The sequence below is a fragment of the Urocampus carinirostris genome, chromosome 15 (genome assembly GCF_059441175.1).
Source record: "Urocampus carinirostris isolate Australia breed hairy pipefish chromosome 15, RoL_Ucar_1.0, whole genome shotgun sequence".
Taxonomy (NCBI): Eukaryota; Metazoa; Chordata; class Actinopteri; order Syngnathiformes; family Syngnathidae; genus Urocampus; species Urocampus carinirostris.
Window position 1 is genome coordinate 18,083,170 of NC_142363.1, and position 19,604 is coordinate 18,102,773.

The 19,604-nt window shown below is 40.3% G+C and overlaps 1 protein-coding gene across 5 annotated transcripts in view; it reads left to right on the forward strand.

Moving 5' to 3' along the window:
• Positions 1 to 19,604, forward strand: part of esrrb (estrogen-related receptor beta) — a 67,912-nt gene that overhangs the window by 37,138 nt on the left and 11,170 nt on the right. For all 5 annotated transcript variants that reach the window (XM_088355213.1, XM_088355215.1, XM_088355216.1 and 2 more), the window contains one exon: positions 11,337 to 11,606. In XM_088355213.1, the coding sequence (XP_088211339.1) occupies positions 11,337 to 11,606 (270 nt within the window). The remainder of the gene's footprint in view (positions 1 to 11,336; positions 11,607 to 19,604) is intronic.

Consider the following 19,604-nt stretch of genomic DNA (forward strand, 5'->3'; position numbering starts at 1 on the left):
GTAACCTTTAAAAAGAATTGGAGGAAACCAAGGTCAGATAGTTGCTTGTAGTCCTACATGACAGTGCTCAAATTTTAACCATCTAGAATAGTTTATTAAGCAAAAATAGGACATTAAATTTCACATGACAGGCAAGATATTCTGTTTTACTTTACTTTATAAGGTTTCAAAAAACTCTTGTGTACAAGTTCAAGTTTTACTTGTTTGAAGTGAGGATGCCAAACCTCTTGACAATATTCAGATTTATTAGGCTGTTCATTCATCTCAGACTGATTGATGTCCTTTTTAGTCTATTGCAAGTGTCCTGGATGCCTTCTCTGCAACAACAGAAATAAAGAACTAAACAATTGTAATTTATCTTAACTATTTGTACAGTATATATGTGCGCCCACACACACACGCACACACTGTAATACCTATGATCACAAAGCTTCGTATTGTCTGTAACAATGGTAGTAGCTGTAAGGATTCCCATGGAAAAAAGGTACTAGTCACTTTTACCAAAGTGATCTACTGGCCATTCCCCTATTTATATAATATATATAGTATATTAATTAAGTCAGGATAAGACAATTATATTACTCATGTGCTAAATAATATTTCCATGTAATGTGTAATTATTTCAAGTAGCATTTTCTCATCTTTTGGACGCATAACAATTTTAAGGCATTATAAGTCTTTGAACTGAGGCACATATAATGACAATGTAGGTTTGTCACATTTATTTGTAATAAAAAAAAACATAAAAAGTTGTGCTTGCATGTTGTAAGTAAGCCTCATCTTTCTCTTTCTCTCCTCCGTGATTGACATTCGCGAAAGAGCTAGCGCATATTAAATGCTGGAAAGTATGACAGAACGGCTGTCCAATAAGCCGGATGGTGGTCTTATATGCTGCGGCATACGCGCACAATGATGTATCTGTAGCCACGACATACTGCATGCGCTTGCTCTTGTTGAATTATGATAGAATTCATCTTTCGGCACATTATGTGTATGCAAATATATTGTTTCAAATAAAATGGTAATCCGCCAAAGTAATCCTTATTTTTCATAAATATACCTCTAATTTTGGATTTGGTAATTTAAATCCAACTGCAATTTTTTTGTATGCTAATTACATAACGCTGTCATGTATTTCGTTATTCCCCAAGCTTATATTTATCAACAAAAAGCCAATTTTAAAGTAAGGTGGCGCATCACCAATGGTTGTGTATTTGATGAATTGATAATCACTGGATATCCTCATCACTGGTGTCACTGCTCCAAATAGCCGCATGCAAGGCGAGTCTAACGCGACTGTTGCCTAAGGGTGACAGAGTCTTTAGTACCAGTGTTTGGGGAGGATGCTGACACATGACCACTTGGTCCTATAGGTGCTAACAACCTTCAACATACATAGTAGTCTGCCGTCTACACATCTTGTCCCCCTGCGTCCCATAAAGCTGCCTTTCACTTTGTCCCGGAGGTTTATTGTTACTGGGTACTTGGTAGAGTGACAGCTACAGCGCGGTAGAAGTTGTTTACTACATTGACATTCTGCCTTCTTAAGGAGTGACGGTAGGCGAGTGTGACCCTTGACCTGCGAAAGCGCCACGTTCTGTCCTGAATTCCTTCCAACCCACAGTGGGAATGCTATGCGCTCATATGTAAAAGCTGCTATGCATGTGACACATACATGAGGGGCCTGTTGTTTGGTGTTTGCCGACTCCTGTCCCAGCTTCCTTGGCTGAAGTGGTCTCAGCTGGGACTTCTCTTAAGGCTCAAGGGCCAAGCAAACACTGAGACTCTTCTGCACTTGCTGCCTTGTCCCTACATAATAAAATATATTTTGCTATATAACCCAGACAAAATCTACTGTAATAACACATGAGACTAGATTTTATTTTGCTGCCTATTTTATTATACTTTTATCTTGTTTTAGTAGTAATAAAGTATAAAATACTTTAAATGAGCTGCATATAATTTGGAACTTTTTTAAAAAAGGCCGCCATCTCCTGGTTTCTGCCATCGTTGCAGCATATGTCAGCTCATTCATGACACGCATGCAAATAAGTACATGCATCTCTTAGACGCACTGAAATAAACTAGTCTTATTTCATCTTGCAAAGGGTTTGGGTTGGAGTTTGCTCCGTATTTGAAGAAAGCCTCTTATTACTTTTACACGAACAAATATAAACAAGAACAAACCGCAGTGACAAGCATAATGTCACGCTCCAGCACTACCCTCACCCCCCATTCCTCCTACCTAATCTGTTCCACCCACTATACTACTATACTTATGGAAAATATTTACATTTCAAATGTAAGTGCACTTCAAATGATGCACTCCACCTTTAATTGTTACTAATTATAAATAATATATTAATTGATTTTTTTTCAATACTATTAAATACTACTAAAGTAGTAAATAATACTTCATATAACAGGGATCAGAATTTTCCGCGGATCCGCGGATTTCCGCTGTTTTTGAACCCCAAAGGTCATTCCTGTAAATCGTCTAAATTCGATGAGAAAATATTTTGGGGGGGTGAGGTATGATACGTGACTGTTTCATCACCCCAAGTTAGCAGTTAGAGATCGCGAGAAAAATCGTCAAAAAGAAGCGCAGCGCATTAGATCTATAACACACAACGTGGTTTAGCTAACAAATAGATCGACTCCTACCATTGGTCGATTGGTTATCAGCAAACCTATCAGCGGAGCTTTTGTTCAGAGCATTGGCTTTCTCAAACATGGCGCTCCTTCCGGTCTTTTCAAACGGTGAAATGAGTGTTTGAAAAAGTAAATATGAAAATACTAAGAAAAGAAGACAAGGCTTTTGTCTCCGAGATTGATAAAGGAATCAAGAATAAATTTAAGTGGTCATGGCTGGAGAAGACTGTCACAGTAAACGTTAAAATCGGCGCAAAGATCGAGGAAGTTACAGAAACTCTGAGCCAGTTCATCGGAAAGTGTGATGTTCCAGGGAAAGCAAAGTGTCTATACTGTGTCGATCTAATCAATTATGGTACGCGAGGTTGTGTGGCACTGATCGATCATGCTAAAATGAACAAGCACAAAGCAAAAATAGCTTGCCGGCGATCAAATTATGCACAAGACAACACCACCGGTTCAACATTATTGGCCGTTCCAAATCCTTCCACTTCAAATACTAGCAGCAGTCAACCACTGGTTCCCCTGTGTGACAGAAAATCCCAATCTGAGGTATTTATAAATCTATTTATTTATGAAATGATTTTATCTTTTGTGTTTATACAATATTTAGAACAGGATAAACAAAATTTAAAATTTGTTATAAACATGATTAAAATAAATTATTTTGTATCATCATGATCATGTTAAATATTACAAATGCTTTTAATGTCAATATATTATTTATTTTTTTAATTTATATATATATATATATATATATATATATATATATATATATATATATAATACATGGTTTCTGTTTTGTTGGATTTAATTCATTCTAGTGCAATTTTCACATAGCAAATAAGATAAATGGTGTTGGCTTCAGGGGGGCTTGCCCCCCGGAGCCCCCCACCCTGATATAAGCAAACGTATCTAATACTTCAGATACATAATTTAGATATTTTTGTTATGTTTATAATTATAAAGAAAAAATATTCTTTGGATGAGTAAAATCATGGTATTTATGATCATGCCAAAAAACAATTCTTTAAATAGTCTTGCAAAAATAAGAATAATTATACTGCTATTTGGAGTTTTTGCAGTGTATTAATACACACATGCACGCACACACACAATAGGATATTTGTTATATGTCTGCGTCTTTATGATTACCTTTACAAAAACATATTACAGCTCTGGTAAACTTGTCTCTGAAAAGTAGTATTGGCTGAATGTATAATAGAGTACCTGCACCTAACCATTTATCATTGCCCTTTTTTGTCTGTTATTGGTCCTGTTACTGTGACGTTATTTTTTTTGCTACTTTGCGCCGTGGTAAACCGCCGACATAATAAACACCAATCTCGCTTCTTTTCCCCCGCAGGTCTTTTGTTTTCGCTTTGCCATTAAATTGCAAAATCTACTTACCGAATTGCCGGCCTGATCCCACTCGAGCTTCGTAATCTCCTTGTAATAGAGTGTGAATACTGGCCAGCAATAAATCAGCACCTCATCAGTACACTTTATTAAATATAGACATCAACAGACAGCCCTGAGTATATTCAATTTACCCTCTGACGTAGGCTTCAACACGCAAGAGATAAAGATAGATTGAGCAATCAGGTGCATGCTGAGGCCTAAACTTGAACAGGAAAAAGGGCTGCTGGAAGGAGGAAAGGCTACAAAGAGATTTAATCGAGATGCAGGATATCATGAACGGGCGGACAGTCAGGAAGTTTTAACGCCAGGTGAGATGTGGGGCGATTTATTATTTATTATTAGACATACATACATACACATTTACATCTATTTCATTTATATGTTTTTATATCATTTTTATTTTATATAATTATATTTTTTATGTATGTATTTACATATAACATTTTTGTTTTGCTGAACCAAGCACAAAATAAATGTAATTATTTTTTACACTATGACACAATTTCAACACACCTACTCTGTTTGACAAAACGTTTTGTCTTGGTCACACGTGTTTAATATATTTGCATATCGACTGCAGGTCAAATGATTTCTTTCAGCATCGTATATTATTATCAGGTGGCTATTGATCCAGATGCTGGCATTTTAAGTCACTCTTACCATGATTGGTTATACTGTACTCTTTGCGCTGCAGATGATTTAACTTGTCTCTCATTTATATGGTTGTAATTCCTTGGTCTCCAGACTCTCCAAAAAGTTGCAGAATTCAGTGGCATATTTTTTTACATTTTTCTTAATTTTACTTGATTCTCTACAGCCCTTTGATTAGCGGTATGTTCTCTGAAAAGCGCTATACAAACTTATTTTAATTCGATCGTATGTGACGCTGGTGGCACGGCGGCTGAGGCCATGGGATCAAATCCAGCAACCAGGTTTTCTGTGCGGAGTTTGCATGTTCTCCCCGTGCGGGTTGTGTGTCATCTTGGCACTCTGGTTTCCTCCCACTTTCCGAAAACATGCATGTCATGTTAATTGGCTAATTCAAATTCTTCCTATGTGTGAATGAGTGAGTGAGTTGTCTGTCGGCCCTGTGACTGGCTGGCAACCAGGTCAGGGTGTCCACTGCCCGAAGATGGGTGGGATGGGCAACGGCACCCCCACAAATCCTACTGAGAATAAGCGGTGCAGATAATGGATGGATGGATCTGACGCTGTATTTTATTTAAAGCTTTATTTGAAATGTTTTAATATCATAAATGGTGCGAGCCCTCTGCTCGATTTGAGGATATAGCAGGGGGGGTTGGGAAGAGATGTGCAGAACCTCTTGGGTCTGCTTAGAGGCAGTTTGACTCCAACTGGAGCCCAGAGAGCACTTGCCTTGGCTGAGGTGAGATTGCTGCCGGGCACAAGTCTTCAGGGCCCGCTTGTCCTTCTGATAGCTGGCTGTGATAGATCAGCCTCCGTCCAGCCAGCCCCTCCAGCCCCTCCCATGCACCCTGGTCCCCTTTCACTTTACGCTCTCGCTCTGTTCCCCCTGGTCCTTATCTGCCTCCTTTCCACCCTGAATTTTCCCTTCTCTTTCATCCTCACATTCTCTTTTCTCCACTGCCATTTTTGTTAGCTTCCCTCTGTCGCCTCTGTTGTCTGATTGAGGGTGAGTTACGAGGGGGCTACAGCTGGAGGGGGGCCCACCGTGCCTCATAATTACATGTCTTTTTATTACCAGCGCTAATGGCCCTTGGGGAGAGGGGAAACAATAATAAATTAATAGAATATGAACTCCAGCTCAACAGAAATCTCCTGCATTTCATTTCTTGGACAATACAGTCAGCTGGTTAAGTTGTGCCCCCTTTCCTCTCATTGAGGCCCACCAGTGAGATAAAGGCAGCGATGATGGTTTTGGCATCTGTCGTCACTGTTCTTATCCTCTTGCCTTTGGAGCAAATATGCAGTTTAATTCCGTCAGCTAGAATGCTTTTGAAACTTGATGAAGGCAAATGTGACAGCGGTGACCGTGGACGTGTTTTACATCCGGTGATTTTAAAAATGAAATCCCTTTTGAACTAAATATCCATGTACATTTTCATCTCCATACCGATACACATAAAACGATTCAATACTTGTTAAAGTATTTTTGACATCGGGGATTAAAAAAACTTAGAACTGTTATTGACATAAAAATAACAGCGTATAAAAAAATATAAACAGGTGTATAAAAATATTTGATCAATTTTTTAAAAAAATATATAAACAAAATATAGATAAAACGTCAAAATCCAGATAGAATCTTCTTTGGCAAAAAAAATCAAATTATACAGTAGGCTAAAAGAGCAATTGAAAACTACTGGCTGTTCTTGCATGGTGTGTCCTGTTAGGGGCAGTATAGTATAGTAAAGTATTAACACAATGAGATATTATTTAAGTAATTCGTATTTAACAGATTGAGGGGGAAAAAGTTTAATTTTTAGGCTCACACAGCAGTTGTGTATAAATAACCAGAACTGTATGACAACATTTCTGTGCATTTCAATCAACATTTAACTTTTGGCAATAATCTTTAACTAGCATATATAAACAAATCTGATTTTGGATTTACGTATACAGTGCATTATTTTCATATTGTCATACGTTTTACTCAAATAGGGATGGCAATAAACAGCTCAGAGAACGATAGTTACGTAATGCTAACTTGTTACTACACCTTCTGGCCTTGTCCCCTACAACCCAACAAATGTTATAATTGCATGACTACCGAATGTCCGTAAAGTACAATTACTGCAACCACTACTGTCAATACAATACTGCTAATACCAACTGTTACAATTACAAGTGCTTAAATAGTACTGCTCTCACTAATAATTAATAATAGTCAAGTCATATACAAATCATGTACAGTACTTTTTAGTACTAGGTCCTGAAATGAAAAGCGTGGTGGGATTTTTTTTTTCCCCTGATAGACCATGAAAAAGTAGCTTATTCTAACATAGTATGTACATATTTCTATTTAAAAACCTTGGATTGACAACCCTACAAGACCAAAACCATGCTATGTTGTTATTTTTGACTGTGTGACACTTTAAAATGTACTCTGCAGCAACGTGGTAAACAGGTCTTCAAGTGCTCACACAGGCCTCCACGATTTGGTCAATATTGTGTCATGTTTGGTCAAAGCATGCCGTTGGCAGCGGGCTGCAAACCAAGATGTAAATATTGATATTTCATTAGGGGGAATCACCCACTCCGGCGGCACTTAACCGGGCCACCTTCAGAGCACAGCGGCCGAAGCGCTTCGTGACCTGCCGAGTCGGGAAGTCACTTCATTACTCGATTAAATTGAGTGGAAAACGGCGAGGCAACGACACGAGATCCCATTTGGAGCGATAATTTAAGCCCCTGAAGAGAAAGGACGGAATTGCGGGGAAAACACCGTATCTCCATCTCACAACAGCAGATTAAATTTAAGGACTTTTAGCGTCAACGTAATTGTAGGCTGTTGGGCCGAGGCTGGGGGCAGCTCGAAAGCCTCTTCGGCGAGACCCGGACTGAGCCTTCGTGCAAGCTGTCACATTGGGAGCGCCGCTTTAGTTCCGCTCCAGTCATCTTTGCCATTAAAAGGCTCCGGCTGTGATTGCGATGCCAAACTGATGCAGCAATCAGGGGGCCGCCGGCACCCTGGATGACAGTCTCGCTCTGGCCGGTCCACGTTCTGTCCAACCTAATGGACACGTATGCAGACAAGGAAATAACACCTCCCGCCATTTTAACATCCAAGTATCTTTAATGGCAAAGGCTTTTACAAACTATACTTTATTGCTTCCACTGATAATAGTGAAGGTTCGCTCTATGCTGTCCCAGTCTGATGCAGAGATTGTAATTCATGCGTTTGTTGCCTTCCGTCTCAATCACTAATGGACTCTTCTCCGGTCCCTCGTTGTCTAGCAGAAAAAAAAAATTACAGCCGGGACAAAATTCTGCAGCGAGGCTTTTAAGACAAGAAGTTTTAATCCCAATACCCCTGTTTTAGCTGACCTGCACTATATCCCCAACAGTTTAAGATGTGATTTTATGGTTCTGTTGGTAACATACACCATTTTTCATGGACTTTCCCCCTCATATCTTCCCGATTTAATTGCCCCTTAAGTTCCTGCTCCAAGCCTTCATTCGGAAGATGCTGGTCGACTAGTGATTCCAAGACCCTGGAAGAAATCAGTAGGTTCCTGAGAGTTTTCTTTCCGCGCCCCGGTGCTGTGGATTGCTCTGTCCTCTGAGATACGATCTGCAGGCTCAGTGGAAGTGTTTCAATCAATAATTAAGACATGCTTAGATTCCATACCTTATTAGTGATGTTTACCTCATACTCTTGTGTTCCTTTCTTTGAGGGGAAGGATGAGCCTGGTTGTTGCACAACTGCATTTTGAGCCATTATACAGCCACTTGAACCTGATGTACGCCATAATCTAGAGCCTGCTGCATCGGTCAAGATTGGACCTTACCTACATTCAATGTTGATGATGTCAGTGTATTGTCTATTGATAGCCTTGCAACATCCATTGCGGCCTGTTCATCCTGGAAGAGGTATAACCTCATGTGTGGCCCCTTCTCAAGGTTTCTCCATTCTCCTCATCCTGAAGTCTTTGAGTTTTACCTTGGCCTGATGTAGGTTTCAGATCTAAGGATGTTGTTATGCTGATTCATGCAGCCCTTTTGAGACCTTTTGTGAATATGAATTGACTTGACGTGCTTGGAGTGATTTGAACAGTTGTTTGTGTGGTCTAAATCTGAAGTATTCAGTCCAGTCATGCTGGACTCTTAGCACTCCATTCTACCCACTATTGATTCCCCTTCAAAATGTGAAGGCCCGCACATTCCGATCACAATCTCTTAATTAATGTATCCCGCAGCTCTCCCCCTGCAGTGGTCATCACCACGATAAGGGGAATTGAACACAGGTACCACTCTGCCGGGTTCTGGTTCTTCTTCCGCTGTTTCCCCATCATTGCTTTTATTTTGTGTGTGTGTCTTTGCTTTCGTGTGTGGTAATTGTTGTCCTGGGCAGTAGCAGATAAACACAGGGGGCTGATGGCGACAAATAACCCCCTCATCCCCCTCTCTCCAAATGCGCTCATTTGTTTGTTTTTTTTTTCAGGGAAACGCGGGGCATAAGATGTGTTGTGCAGGCCCGGTCAATACTGTAATCTATCGGCGCTTAATCATGCGACGGCAGGTGGTACGGCAACAGCATCCTTGTAATAGCAATCCTGTTAATCATGGGTGGAGCCAAAGAGGCTAATATGCTGTCAGAATGGGCCGCCTGCAGGCATAAGAGACTGAGGGGATATGGTGGTTTCCCTCGGATGGGGGAGTTGTCAGTTTATTGCTGCATAGCGTCAAGGGAACTAGACAGTAACATGTTTCGTTTTTAGGCCAGTTTTAGTGTTTTTTTAAGTTTTCACATAGCACGTTTAGGTTCTGTGACTTTTGCTCGTTAACCCTGTCATTAAACACCGATCGTCAAGAGTAACTGTTTACATGCAATCATTTTTGTGGTTAATGAAAACATTTTGGTCTGCATTTTCTATTCAGTTTGTTTATTTATTTTAAATAGTACTCAACTCTTGAGCAGTTACTGATAACATAAAGCACTTAAACTACTACAGTTTGTTCAGGTGTGTTGTGCCCATCAGACACATGGACATAAATGCGAGATAGCTGTGTGGAAATGTGTTCCATGTGACCCTGTACACACATTTCGTCAGGCCAGCATTACCCTGCTCCTGTATTCCTGTTTGTGTAACTTTGTGGCTTTTTGCGTGCCCCCCAATCACCTTCCCCCCTTGTGTCACGTCCTCAACCTCCGCAATGGGAACTCGTCCCAACGCTAATCCCGGCACAAGTATGACAGGATACAAGGGAGTTACCACCTGGCTTTGTGCATCCTGAACCTTTGCACCGATTTACCGTCCTTGCACTAAAGCCAACTCAAGCACCCTGACACCTGCTTCAAAAGGAGTTTTCTGTCTGCATTTAAATTTAGGCAGAGGTTTCTGATAAGAGTTTACATATGTATGTTTTATCATACTTTTTTTTCCCAACAACTTAACAAAAGTGCTTGTGTTAACTTCTACCAATAGATTTGTTTTTAAACAATGCAAGTATGAATACCAGAACCCCATACTTCCTACTTTTTATGAAGGGAGGAAATGCATGCCCTTTCAGTGGTTTTGGTAATTGAAGCCTGGATTTGCACCATCATTTTTCTAAGTGTGTTCAAAACAAAAAATGAATGGGAATAGGTTAGGACTTAGTGTTAGTAGGACATTTTATAAGTGATCACACAATATTGGTGGGGACAAAACAATTGCTCAATATTGTTGGGGACTCTGTCCATTTCAAAACTACACCCTAGACACAAACAATAAATACTATACATAAAATGTGATCCTATTATTATAGTGTACTTTTCTTTCAAGTAGAAAAAAGTCCTTATGTTGAATTATTATTTTTCTTTGAGTGATAAAATGAACGTTCAAATAAACATCCCTCTGTTTTTGCCGTTAATGGGGACCAGAACCACTCACAATACAAATCTACAGAGTGGTGTCGCACCGTGTTTTCTTTGGCAGCCTTCATGAGAGTGGATTTGACGACAGAGAGAAAAAATACAAAACAGATTGATTTTAAAAAAGGTATACAGTATTTTAAATCATTCCAAGTTCTTTGGGGGGTGCGCTTTCTTAAAGGGACGTGCTGATTTACCGACAGAGAGGAAGAGAATAAAATAGCTGAAAGCCAGCACATACTTTAGTCGATTTTTTTTTAAACGGGGGGCACCTTGATTACTCTATTAGTGTTCAATGGTTCTCTCAAATAAATGAGAAGCGCCAATTTTCACCTTTTTGAGTCATTTTTTGAAGGCCTTAAAACAATTTTGCTTTGTATATAGGCACACATAAAAGGAAAGATTAAACCCTTATCTTTCATTAGAAGATCGCCAAAACATTGTGCCAGTTAGAAATCAAACACAATGACCCATCTCTTCTAAGTCAGAACCTGTCCACCGGGTACTCGGGTGTTCTGAGAGGGCTGTCTAATAACCCTGGGCCCTATGTTGGAGACCCCTTGTTTAGACAGGAAAGAAAAGAGTGCTTCAAACGGGCAGAATCATTTGAAACCAAAACAAAAGTCTTGCTTATCGTGTATTTGTATTATTTAAACGTAATTTCCTTGGTAGCTCACATATTTTTCCCCTTTTGCCCTTGCAGGTTTTTCCACTTTGTCTCTGGGAGACCAGATGAGTCTGCTGCAGAGCGCCTGGATGGAGATCCTCATCTTGAGCATCGTGTTCCGCTCGCTGCCGTACGAGGACGAGCTCGTGTACGCCGAGGACTACATCATGGACGAGGAACACTCGCGGCTCACGGGGCTGCTCGACCTCTACGTGTCCATCCTGCAGCTGGTGCGAAAGTGCAAGAAGCTCAAAGTGGAGAAGGAGGAGTTTGTCACCCTCAAGGCCATCGCCCTCGCCAACTCGGGTAGGACATCAAGAATACCGTAATAATTAACAGCTAGCTGTAAAGAGTTGAGAACACAAAAAAATGCCACTTTTGTAAGTGGTTGTCCAAAGAGCTCTAGTCAACACTGGATTTCACCCCCCAAAAATCTAAATTGAGCATTAATCTCTGCAGTGTGAACCTAGCCTATATGTTAAGCTCCAAAAGGTAGCTTATTTAATTTATCTGTAAATAACAATGATAACAAATCATGGTAATGTTATGTTGATTGATTCAACGTTAGGATTGTAGCACCAAACTAACAGAGAGGCACTCCTGGTTGCCTACAGATGGTAAAATGGCTTGTCCTGGGAAAACTCAAAGCTTCGACTTAGACGAACGCAAGCTTTTCATCGATCTTCTCAACAGTGAAATCATTAATATAAGCCTCCAATTGGTGACTTTAAGAAAATATGTGATCTTTCTGGGCCCAAAAAGCATCAATTGCCTCCTATTGCAACACTTGCAGAACGTTGAATGTTTGTCCAAGTGAGTAAAGCGTTAGGGGCTTAGCCATAAGTCAATTATGCTATAAAAACTGTAGGTTTCCCACAATGTGTATGTCTCGAACTTCTCTTCTGGCTGCAATAGATTAAAAACGACAGATTTAGTGAAATTTTAACGACCAAGTATTTATCAACTTTTTTTTTTTTTTTAATTCTATCTCCTTCACATTGATTAATGTTGCTTTTTTCATACAATACTGATGGAGGTAAACATTTTAATCATTATCAAAAACCAAAAACCTCAAAAATTAATAAACTCTTAAGACCTGCATGAGCTGCAGCGCCACATAGTGTCTAAGTAAACAAGTACTGATGACTAATCAGGTAGCATGTAACTCAGATTTTTGAATCAATATTTTATTTTGCTAAGAGTAAATTGCCATACATACCGATTACATTAGCAAAATGGTTGGCCCTTTTTTCCAACAAAATTCAGCAAGGTGGGACGTTTTATTTATTTTTATTCTTTTAAGTATCTGAGAATGTACTTATCTTGGGTAGAATTTCCTAGCCGGACAGCATATGTTATGAATTCATCGGAAAATGGGCAAATAACTGTTCCATGAAGTTAGCCATTTTAAATGAATCCATTATTAGCCATTCAATGTTTTATTGAAGAGTAAATGTGTCCTAATGCTGATTTTTAGCATTAATAATCAGCCATGCATTGCTCCTTAGGTGTTAATCTTTTTCAACAAAACTGTTTCTATTTGTTTATTTCATCATCTCGTGGTTGTGGGGGATTTTTGTTCTTACACACACACTTGCTGTATAAATTATATTTAAAATCATAATCTAAATGTATTGTACTGTGTTCTAACACCCTTACTATACCCAATTAATTATAGCAAAAGTTTATAAATGCATTATAAGTTGGCCTAAAAAAGAAGTAATAATAAAATGGGGAAAATAGCTCAACTTTGTTTTAAAGCAGATAGTATGTCAATTTGACCATACAGCAGAAGGATATATTGGCCATCAGTTTCCCCAGATGACATTTCTCACTTTTGTCGGAGTTTTCGCTCGTAACCTTTAGTAGGGAGAGTGAGCCGCACAGATGGGGAGAAGATAAGGGCAATCTGCAAGGAAGAGGCGCGCAATGGAAGGAGCCATTTAATTGAACACCTTCCGAACGGCGGCATTTCTCCATAACAGTGGCCGTGGGGCACAGCAGCCGCTGGAGATAAATTTAGCATTTCATTAGGAGCGCGGTGGCTGTCAATAAAACGTGTTAAGTCGAATGGAATGACTATCAGGCGGAGGTGGTGCTCGTTTGTCCCAATGTTAAGATGATGCTTCGCTATTGACAGTCTCCTTCGGAGGAGGCAGGACCAGCCCACCTATCCACCACCCTTTTTCTGATCAATGCACGGCGGGTCACCGGGCCGCTCCCCCCTTGTTTTGTCCAGGCTGAAAAATGAAAATGCTGATGCAAGCTATTTGCTTTGAGACAGCCATGTCGGTCATGAGGTGACGGTGTGAGGGTGTGGGGGGGCGCAACGTTAGAACAAGGTCTCTGGGAAATCGTTCTCCAGGGAGCCCCCCCTCTTTGACAGCTGTGAAAATTCATAGCCATCGATTTCGTAATTAGCAGTTTATCAATCACGCCGATGTGGGCTTACTGATGGATTGCAGGGAAATTGTTTCTTCAAAGTTGTTTTTTTAGTGAGTTGGTTTCACCTCCCTCCTCCTAACGTGACACCTTTGCTTTTTCGTCACTCGTGTTTATCCATGCCAAGGAGTTTGACCAAGTTTGTCAGTCTCTTGGAGATTGTTTTAATTAATATTGTATCTATTTTCGGGATGCTAAATAATAGTTATTTTAATAGTCGCGTAATCAATTTGCTTATTAGTTGACTTGGGTAGAAAAAAAAATCCCTGTCATCTAAAGAGGAACGTTATTTCTAGGTCACATTTTAAAGAATTATATTTCTTTTAAAGTATTTATTTTTCTAAATAAAATAGTAGACAAATCCCCGTCATCCTAAGTGGCATGTCATTTTAAATAATTGTAAAAAACATAAAATCACTATAGTGTTGTTGGCTGTTTGGACAGTATTTTACATATGAAAATTGGCAAATCATTTTTTTAAAGTAGAAGGAAATTGCTGGTGTTGGACCTTCTTACTTTTTTAAATTAATTAATTATTTTACAGCTAGGAAGCGCTAAATATTATATAATATCGCTTTTAAGTATTTTTTTCAAAACATTAAGATTTTTTTTTTTTTTATTAGTACAGTGTACAAATTAAGGCAGCAAAAAATGATTCTTTTGATTCACTAATCAATGAATTGGATGGAACTCAATTATTTCCATCTTACGCAACATGTTGTTTCACATTAACATTGTAAAAATATAAAGTGACTATAATGTCCTTTGACCTGTCATTTTTTCCAGAAAATCGGAAAAAAATATTGATCATCAAGTGAAGGAAATTGCCTGCGTCGGACCTTCTTGCGCCCCCAAAAGTTGATTTCAAATATGGCTGTGATATTAATTTATTTTCAAGATGGTCTTGTAAAATTAAAGACCTCACTTGTGCGTTGAACAATCTTAAAGATTAAAAAAAAGAATGAACTAGTTAACTGGTGACGGCTTAGGCCAAGATAGAAAGTTTTCCATGTATGACGATAATAAATGTCTCCCTCAAAACCCATCTATACAATTAATCGGCCATAATCATCCTCACAAATAAATTATCTAATATTGGGTTTGCTTTGGGCTTGGTCCCTCAAATCAGGTTATTCGGTATAGCTTGGGTTGGGTTGGTTCGGGTTGATTTCTTTAGGCCTGATTTTACCTCTAAATTAGTAGCAATCGCAGCTCTATTTCATAATCAACTAGATAACTGAAGTTTTAAATAAGTGAAATGTTAGGTCTAAAATAGGGTTGGTTTTTTTCCATTTGAGTGTGGATCATAATATAATGACGTTCTCTCATATCCCTCCCCCCGTTTTTTCCAAACGACCTACTTCATTCCACTACTACAGGCTGGAAAACCGTCAGGGTGAAAACTATCTCAAGGTTTTGGGAATACGCTGGTTCCGCTCCATGAATGCTGGGGCCCGCTTCAATATCTCTTTTGCTTTTTATTGTCCCGTGTGGCCGAGGTGGCTGTCAGTTAGTAGAGGCTCCCCGGGAGAGCATGGAGGGCAGTTAGGAACAAAGCAAAGGGCGACAATGAGAGAGAGGCGGGTAACACTATGCTGCTGACACTCAGTACTTGGAAGGGGGGCTTTGCAGGTGCTTCGCTCCAATTCAACCCGAATTGAGTTCATTCACAATTGAGTTTGTGTGACTACGGCAAAGCTCTGTTTATTGCAGCATAAAAAGTCCTACTATTTTTTTTAACTGTCCTACATTGTGTAACGTTTATTATTATGTGTGTTTTTCTCTCTCCTCGCCTGTTATTTTGGAGTTTGAAACACTGGTGATTGTTAAATCTTTTGGACATTTTGTTCCATTTGAAAATCTCAAGACTTATTGACTTATGTGCTATTTTTTAAATATTTGTATTTTTTTCTCTCACTGCCGGGCCATTTAACTGAATTCATTTTTAAAAAAAACAAAACAATATATTAAGGTATGACCGATATGGGTTTTTCAGGTCCGATATGATACCGCCTGTTATTACTAAGAGAAGGCCGATAACCAATAATGAGTCGTTCACTTAAAGCCCCAATGTGTAATATTTGACCACAAGATGGCACTGTTGTCTAATGCCCTGCTTTATTCCTGGACCCTGGCTATTTCAGCTGAAAATGAAAATCTCCATTCTGATCCCTGAATATAAAGGCTGCAACAATGAATCGATAACATTGATTATTAAAAGCATTGGCAACTACCAATTACCTTAACGATTCGTTGCGTTGCTTGATTTATGAGCAACTAAGCACATAAAACCAAAAGAAGAGGGCCTTTAAAAAAGGTGATCATCAGGAGCTAAAACGAGTACAGAAGGAGCTCAAAGTCCAGCTCCAGAAAGGGAAGGAGCAGTACAGGAGGAAGTTGGAGAAAAAGCTGCTGAACAACAACATGAAGGAGGTGTGGGAAGGGATGAAAACAATTACTGGCTGCAGCACCAAGCAGAGTGTGGCTGTGGATATAGATGTGGGGCGAGTCAACCAGTTGAACAACTTTTTCAACAGGTTTGACCACTCCGCCTCATCCTCACCCCTGAGTTGTGCAGCTGTCCTTCCCCCTCCCCCTCTGGACACTAGCATGGAAGACATCCCCCCACTAAAAATAACTTCAGCCCAGGTGTGTGGGGAGCTGAGAAGGCTACGAACCAGCAAGGCAGCTGGTCCGGATGGAATATCCCCCCGACTGCTGAAAGCCTGTGCGTCTGAGCTGGGAGACCCTCTACAGCGCATCTTCAACCTGAGCCTTGAACAGGGGAGGGTCCCTCAGCTGTGGAAAACATCCTGCATCATCCCAGTCCCAAAGAAATCAAGACCAGAGGAACTCAACGACTTCAGGCCAGTCGCCCTGACATCACATGTGATGAAGACCATGGAGCGGCTGCTGCTGCACCACCTGAGGCTACAGGTCCGTCACGCCATCGACCCACTGCAATTTGCTTACCAGGAGAAGGTGGGAGTGGAGGATGCTATATTATACATGTTACACCGATCCCTCTCTCACCTGGATAGGGCGAAGGGGGCTGTGAGGATTACATTTTTGGACTTCTCTAGTGCCTTCAATACCATACAGCCTCTGCTACTGAGTAGGAAATTGACAGAGATGGGAGTTAGCTCACACCTTGTAGAATGGATTACTGACTACCTGACAGGCAGACCGCAGTATGTGAAACAGGGGGGGCTGTACATCGGACACCGTGGCTAGCAGCACAGGATCTCCGCAGGGGACCGTTCTCTCTCCGTTCCTATTCATTCTATATACATCGGACTTTAAGTACAACTCTGAGTCCTGCCATGTGCAAAAGTTTGCAGATGACACTGCGATCGTGGGATGTATCAGAAACGGGCAGGAGGAGGAGTACAGGAAATTGATTCAGGACTTTGTCCGATGGAGCGACGCAAACCACCTGCACCTAAACACCACCAAGACCAGAGAGATGGTGGTGGACTTCAGGAGAACCAGAACTCATCCGGTTCCTGTAACCATCAAGGGAGAATGTGTAGAATTTGTCCAGACCTACAAATACCTGGGTGTGCAGCTGGACAACAAACTGGACTGGACTGCCAACACAGAAGCTCTATGCAGGAAAGGGCAAAGCCGACTTTACTTCCTCAGAAGGCTGGCCTCCTTCAACATCTGCAAAAAGCTCCTGAAAATATTCTATGAGACAGTAGTGGCAAGCGCCCTCTTCTATGCGGCAGCGTGTTGGGGAGGCAGCGTCAAGAAGAAGGATGCCTCTCGTCTCAATAAACTGGCTAGGAAAGCGAGCTCTGTTGTGGGCAAAGAGCTGGACAGCCTAACAACAGTAGCTGAGAGACAGGCACTGAAAAAGCTGAGGTCAATCATGGACAATCCATCGCATCCGCTTCACAGCATTATCTCCGGACAGAAGAGCAGTTTCAGTGACAGACTGCTGTCACTGTCTTGTACTACGGACAGACTGAAGAGATCTTTTCTTCCTCATGCCATGAGGCTTTTTAACTCCACCCGGCAGAGTAAAGGCCCACATTAAACCACACCACCTACATTGGATATTACTGAATCTTACTGCATTATGTGTTCTGTGTAGCACTATTTGGTTACTCTATATAACATGCTAAAGTGGGCATTTGCACGTCACACTGGGTATTTGTGTATTGTATTCTTTTGGCTTTATTGTTGTACTGTTCTCAGCTCAGGGATGCTGCTGGAAATGTGAATTTCCCTTAGGGGATGAATAAAGTATCTATCTATCTATCTATCTATTATATCAATTTTTATAAGTGCATTTGATCTCGTTGTGTATTTGTACTACCAATTTAATCCAACAGGGGATGCCTTGAGACCCTATTTATAAAAGTACCTTGCTTTCTTTTTGAAATCGTTATTTTAAAAATCCGATTCATCAATTATTATTTTAGAGCCAGATTGACAAACTGATGTTATGGTAACAACTAATCAATCAGCTTTCCACTTTAACGTAATGTTTATGCTCTCTCAATCACAAGGTGGGTGCATCAAAAACTGAAGGCGTGAGAGATGGAGAGGAAAGGAGTCGCTGCTTGATCTGGGTCCAAATTAAATATATTTAATCGACCTATGAAATAAGAATGCACATACCGTATTTTCCGCACTAAAGGGCGCACCGGGTTATAGGGCGCACCCCCAAAAAAGTTTTTGGTCCTATATCTTCCATAGATAAGGCGCACCGGATTATAAGGCGCTACAATGGGAACGTCGACAAAACAGTCAGATGATTCAGTCAAACTGATTACCCCCTTAACATTCCTAAAGCTTGCAAAGAAGCAAATACGTGTCGTAGACACGTGCGGATGCGGTGTCCGTACGATGTCACTTAAATGCGTCATTTCAAATATCATTCGGAAGGTTGAAGTCTTGGGATTCAAGAAATGCCAAACATTTCTATGTTTCTATTTTCTTTTTCGCTCGCAACTTTACTGTGCATATTACAATAAACACTTGGAATTGAGTTTAATTCACTCAACTCATCACAGCAACATCAAGATCGTTCTAAAACAAGATACCGGGAAAATATAAAGTCGCATAGCTCACCTAAGTTCTCACGTTCAATAATGATACGCAATCATGGTCTTCTTACAACCGTGAGTATAGTAAATCCAGGAGAGTAAAATGTTTACAAATACAGACTAATGAAACATGTTAGTTTAGCAAGCTTGCTATTCAGTCATCTTTTTCGGCCAATTGCAGGGTTTATTTTGGCCCTCTAGCCAATCCGAGGCTCCGAATAACTTCAGCCAATAGCGATCGATTTAACGGATGATTGACACATCTTTTTCGGCCAATTGCAGGGTTTGTTTTGGCCCTCTAGCCAATCCGAGGCTCCGAACAACTTCAGCCAATAGCGATCGATTTAACGGATGATTGACACATCTTTTTCGGCCAATTGAAGGGTTTGTTTCAGCCCTCTAGCCTATCCGAGGCTCCGAATAACTTTAGCCAATAGCGATCGATTCAAATGATGATTGACACATTGGTTAGCCAATGAAACGCCGGTAAGGCGCACTGTATTATAAGGCGCATGGTCAGCTTTTGAAAAAAAATTAAGACTTTTAGGTGCGCCTTATAGTGCGGAAAATACAGTACCCATCAAAATACCAAATATATGTGCCTATATAAGGTCGACCACTATAATCTATGAACTGTCATGCAATGTCCTTTTTTTTTAAATACTCATATGTTAAAAGATTTGTATTTATTCAACATAAATCTCATCTCCCATCTCATCTCATTAACCGTACCACTTATCCTCATTAGGGTCGCAGGGGGGCTGGAGCCCATCCCAGCCATCTCCAGGCAGTGGGCAGGGGACAC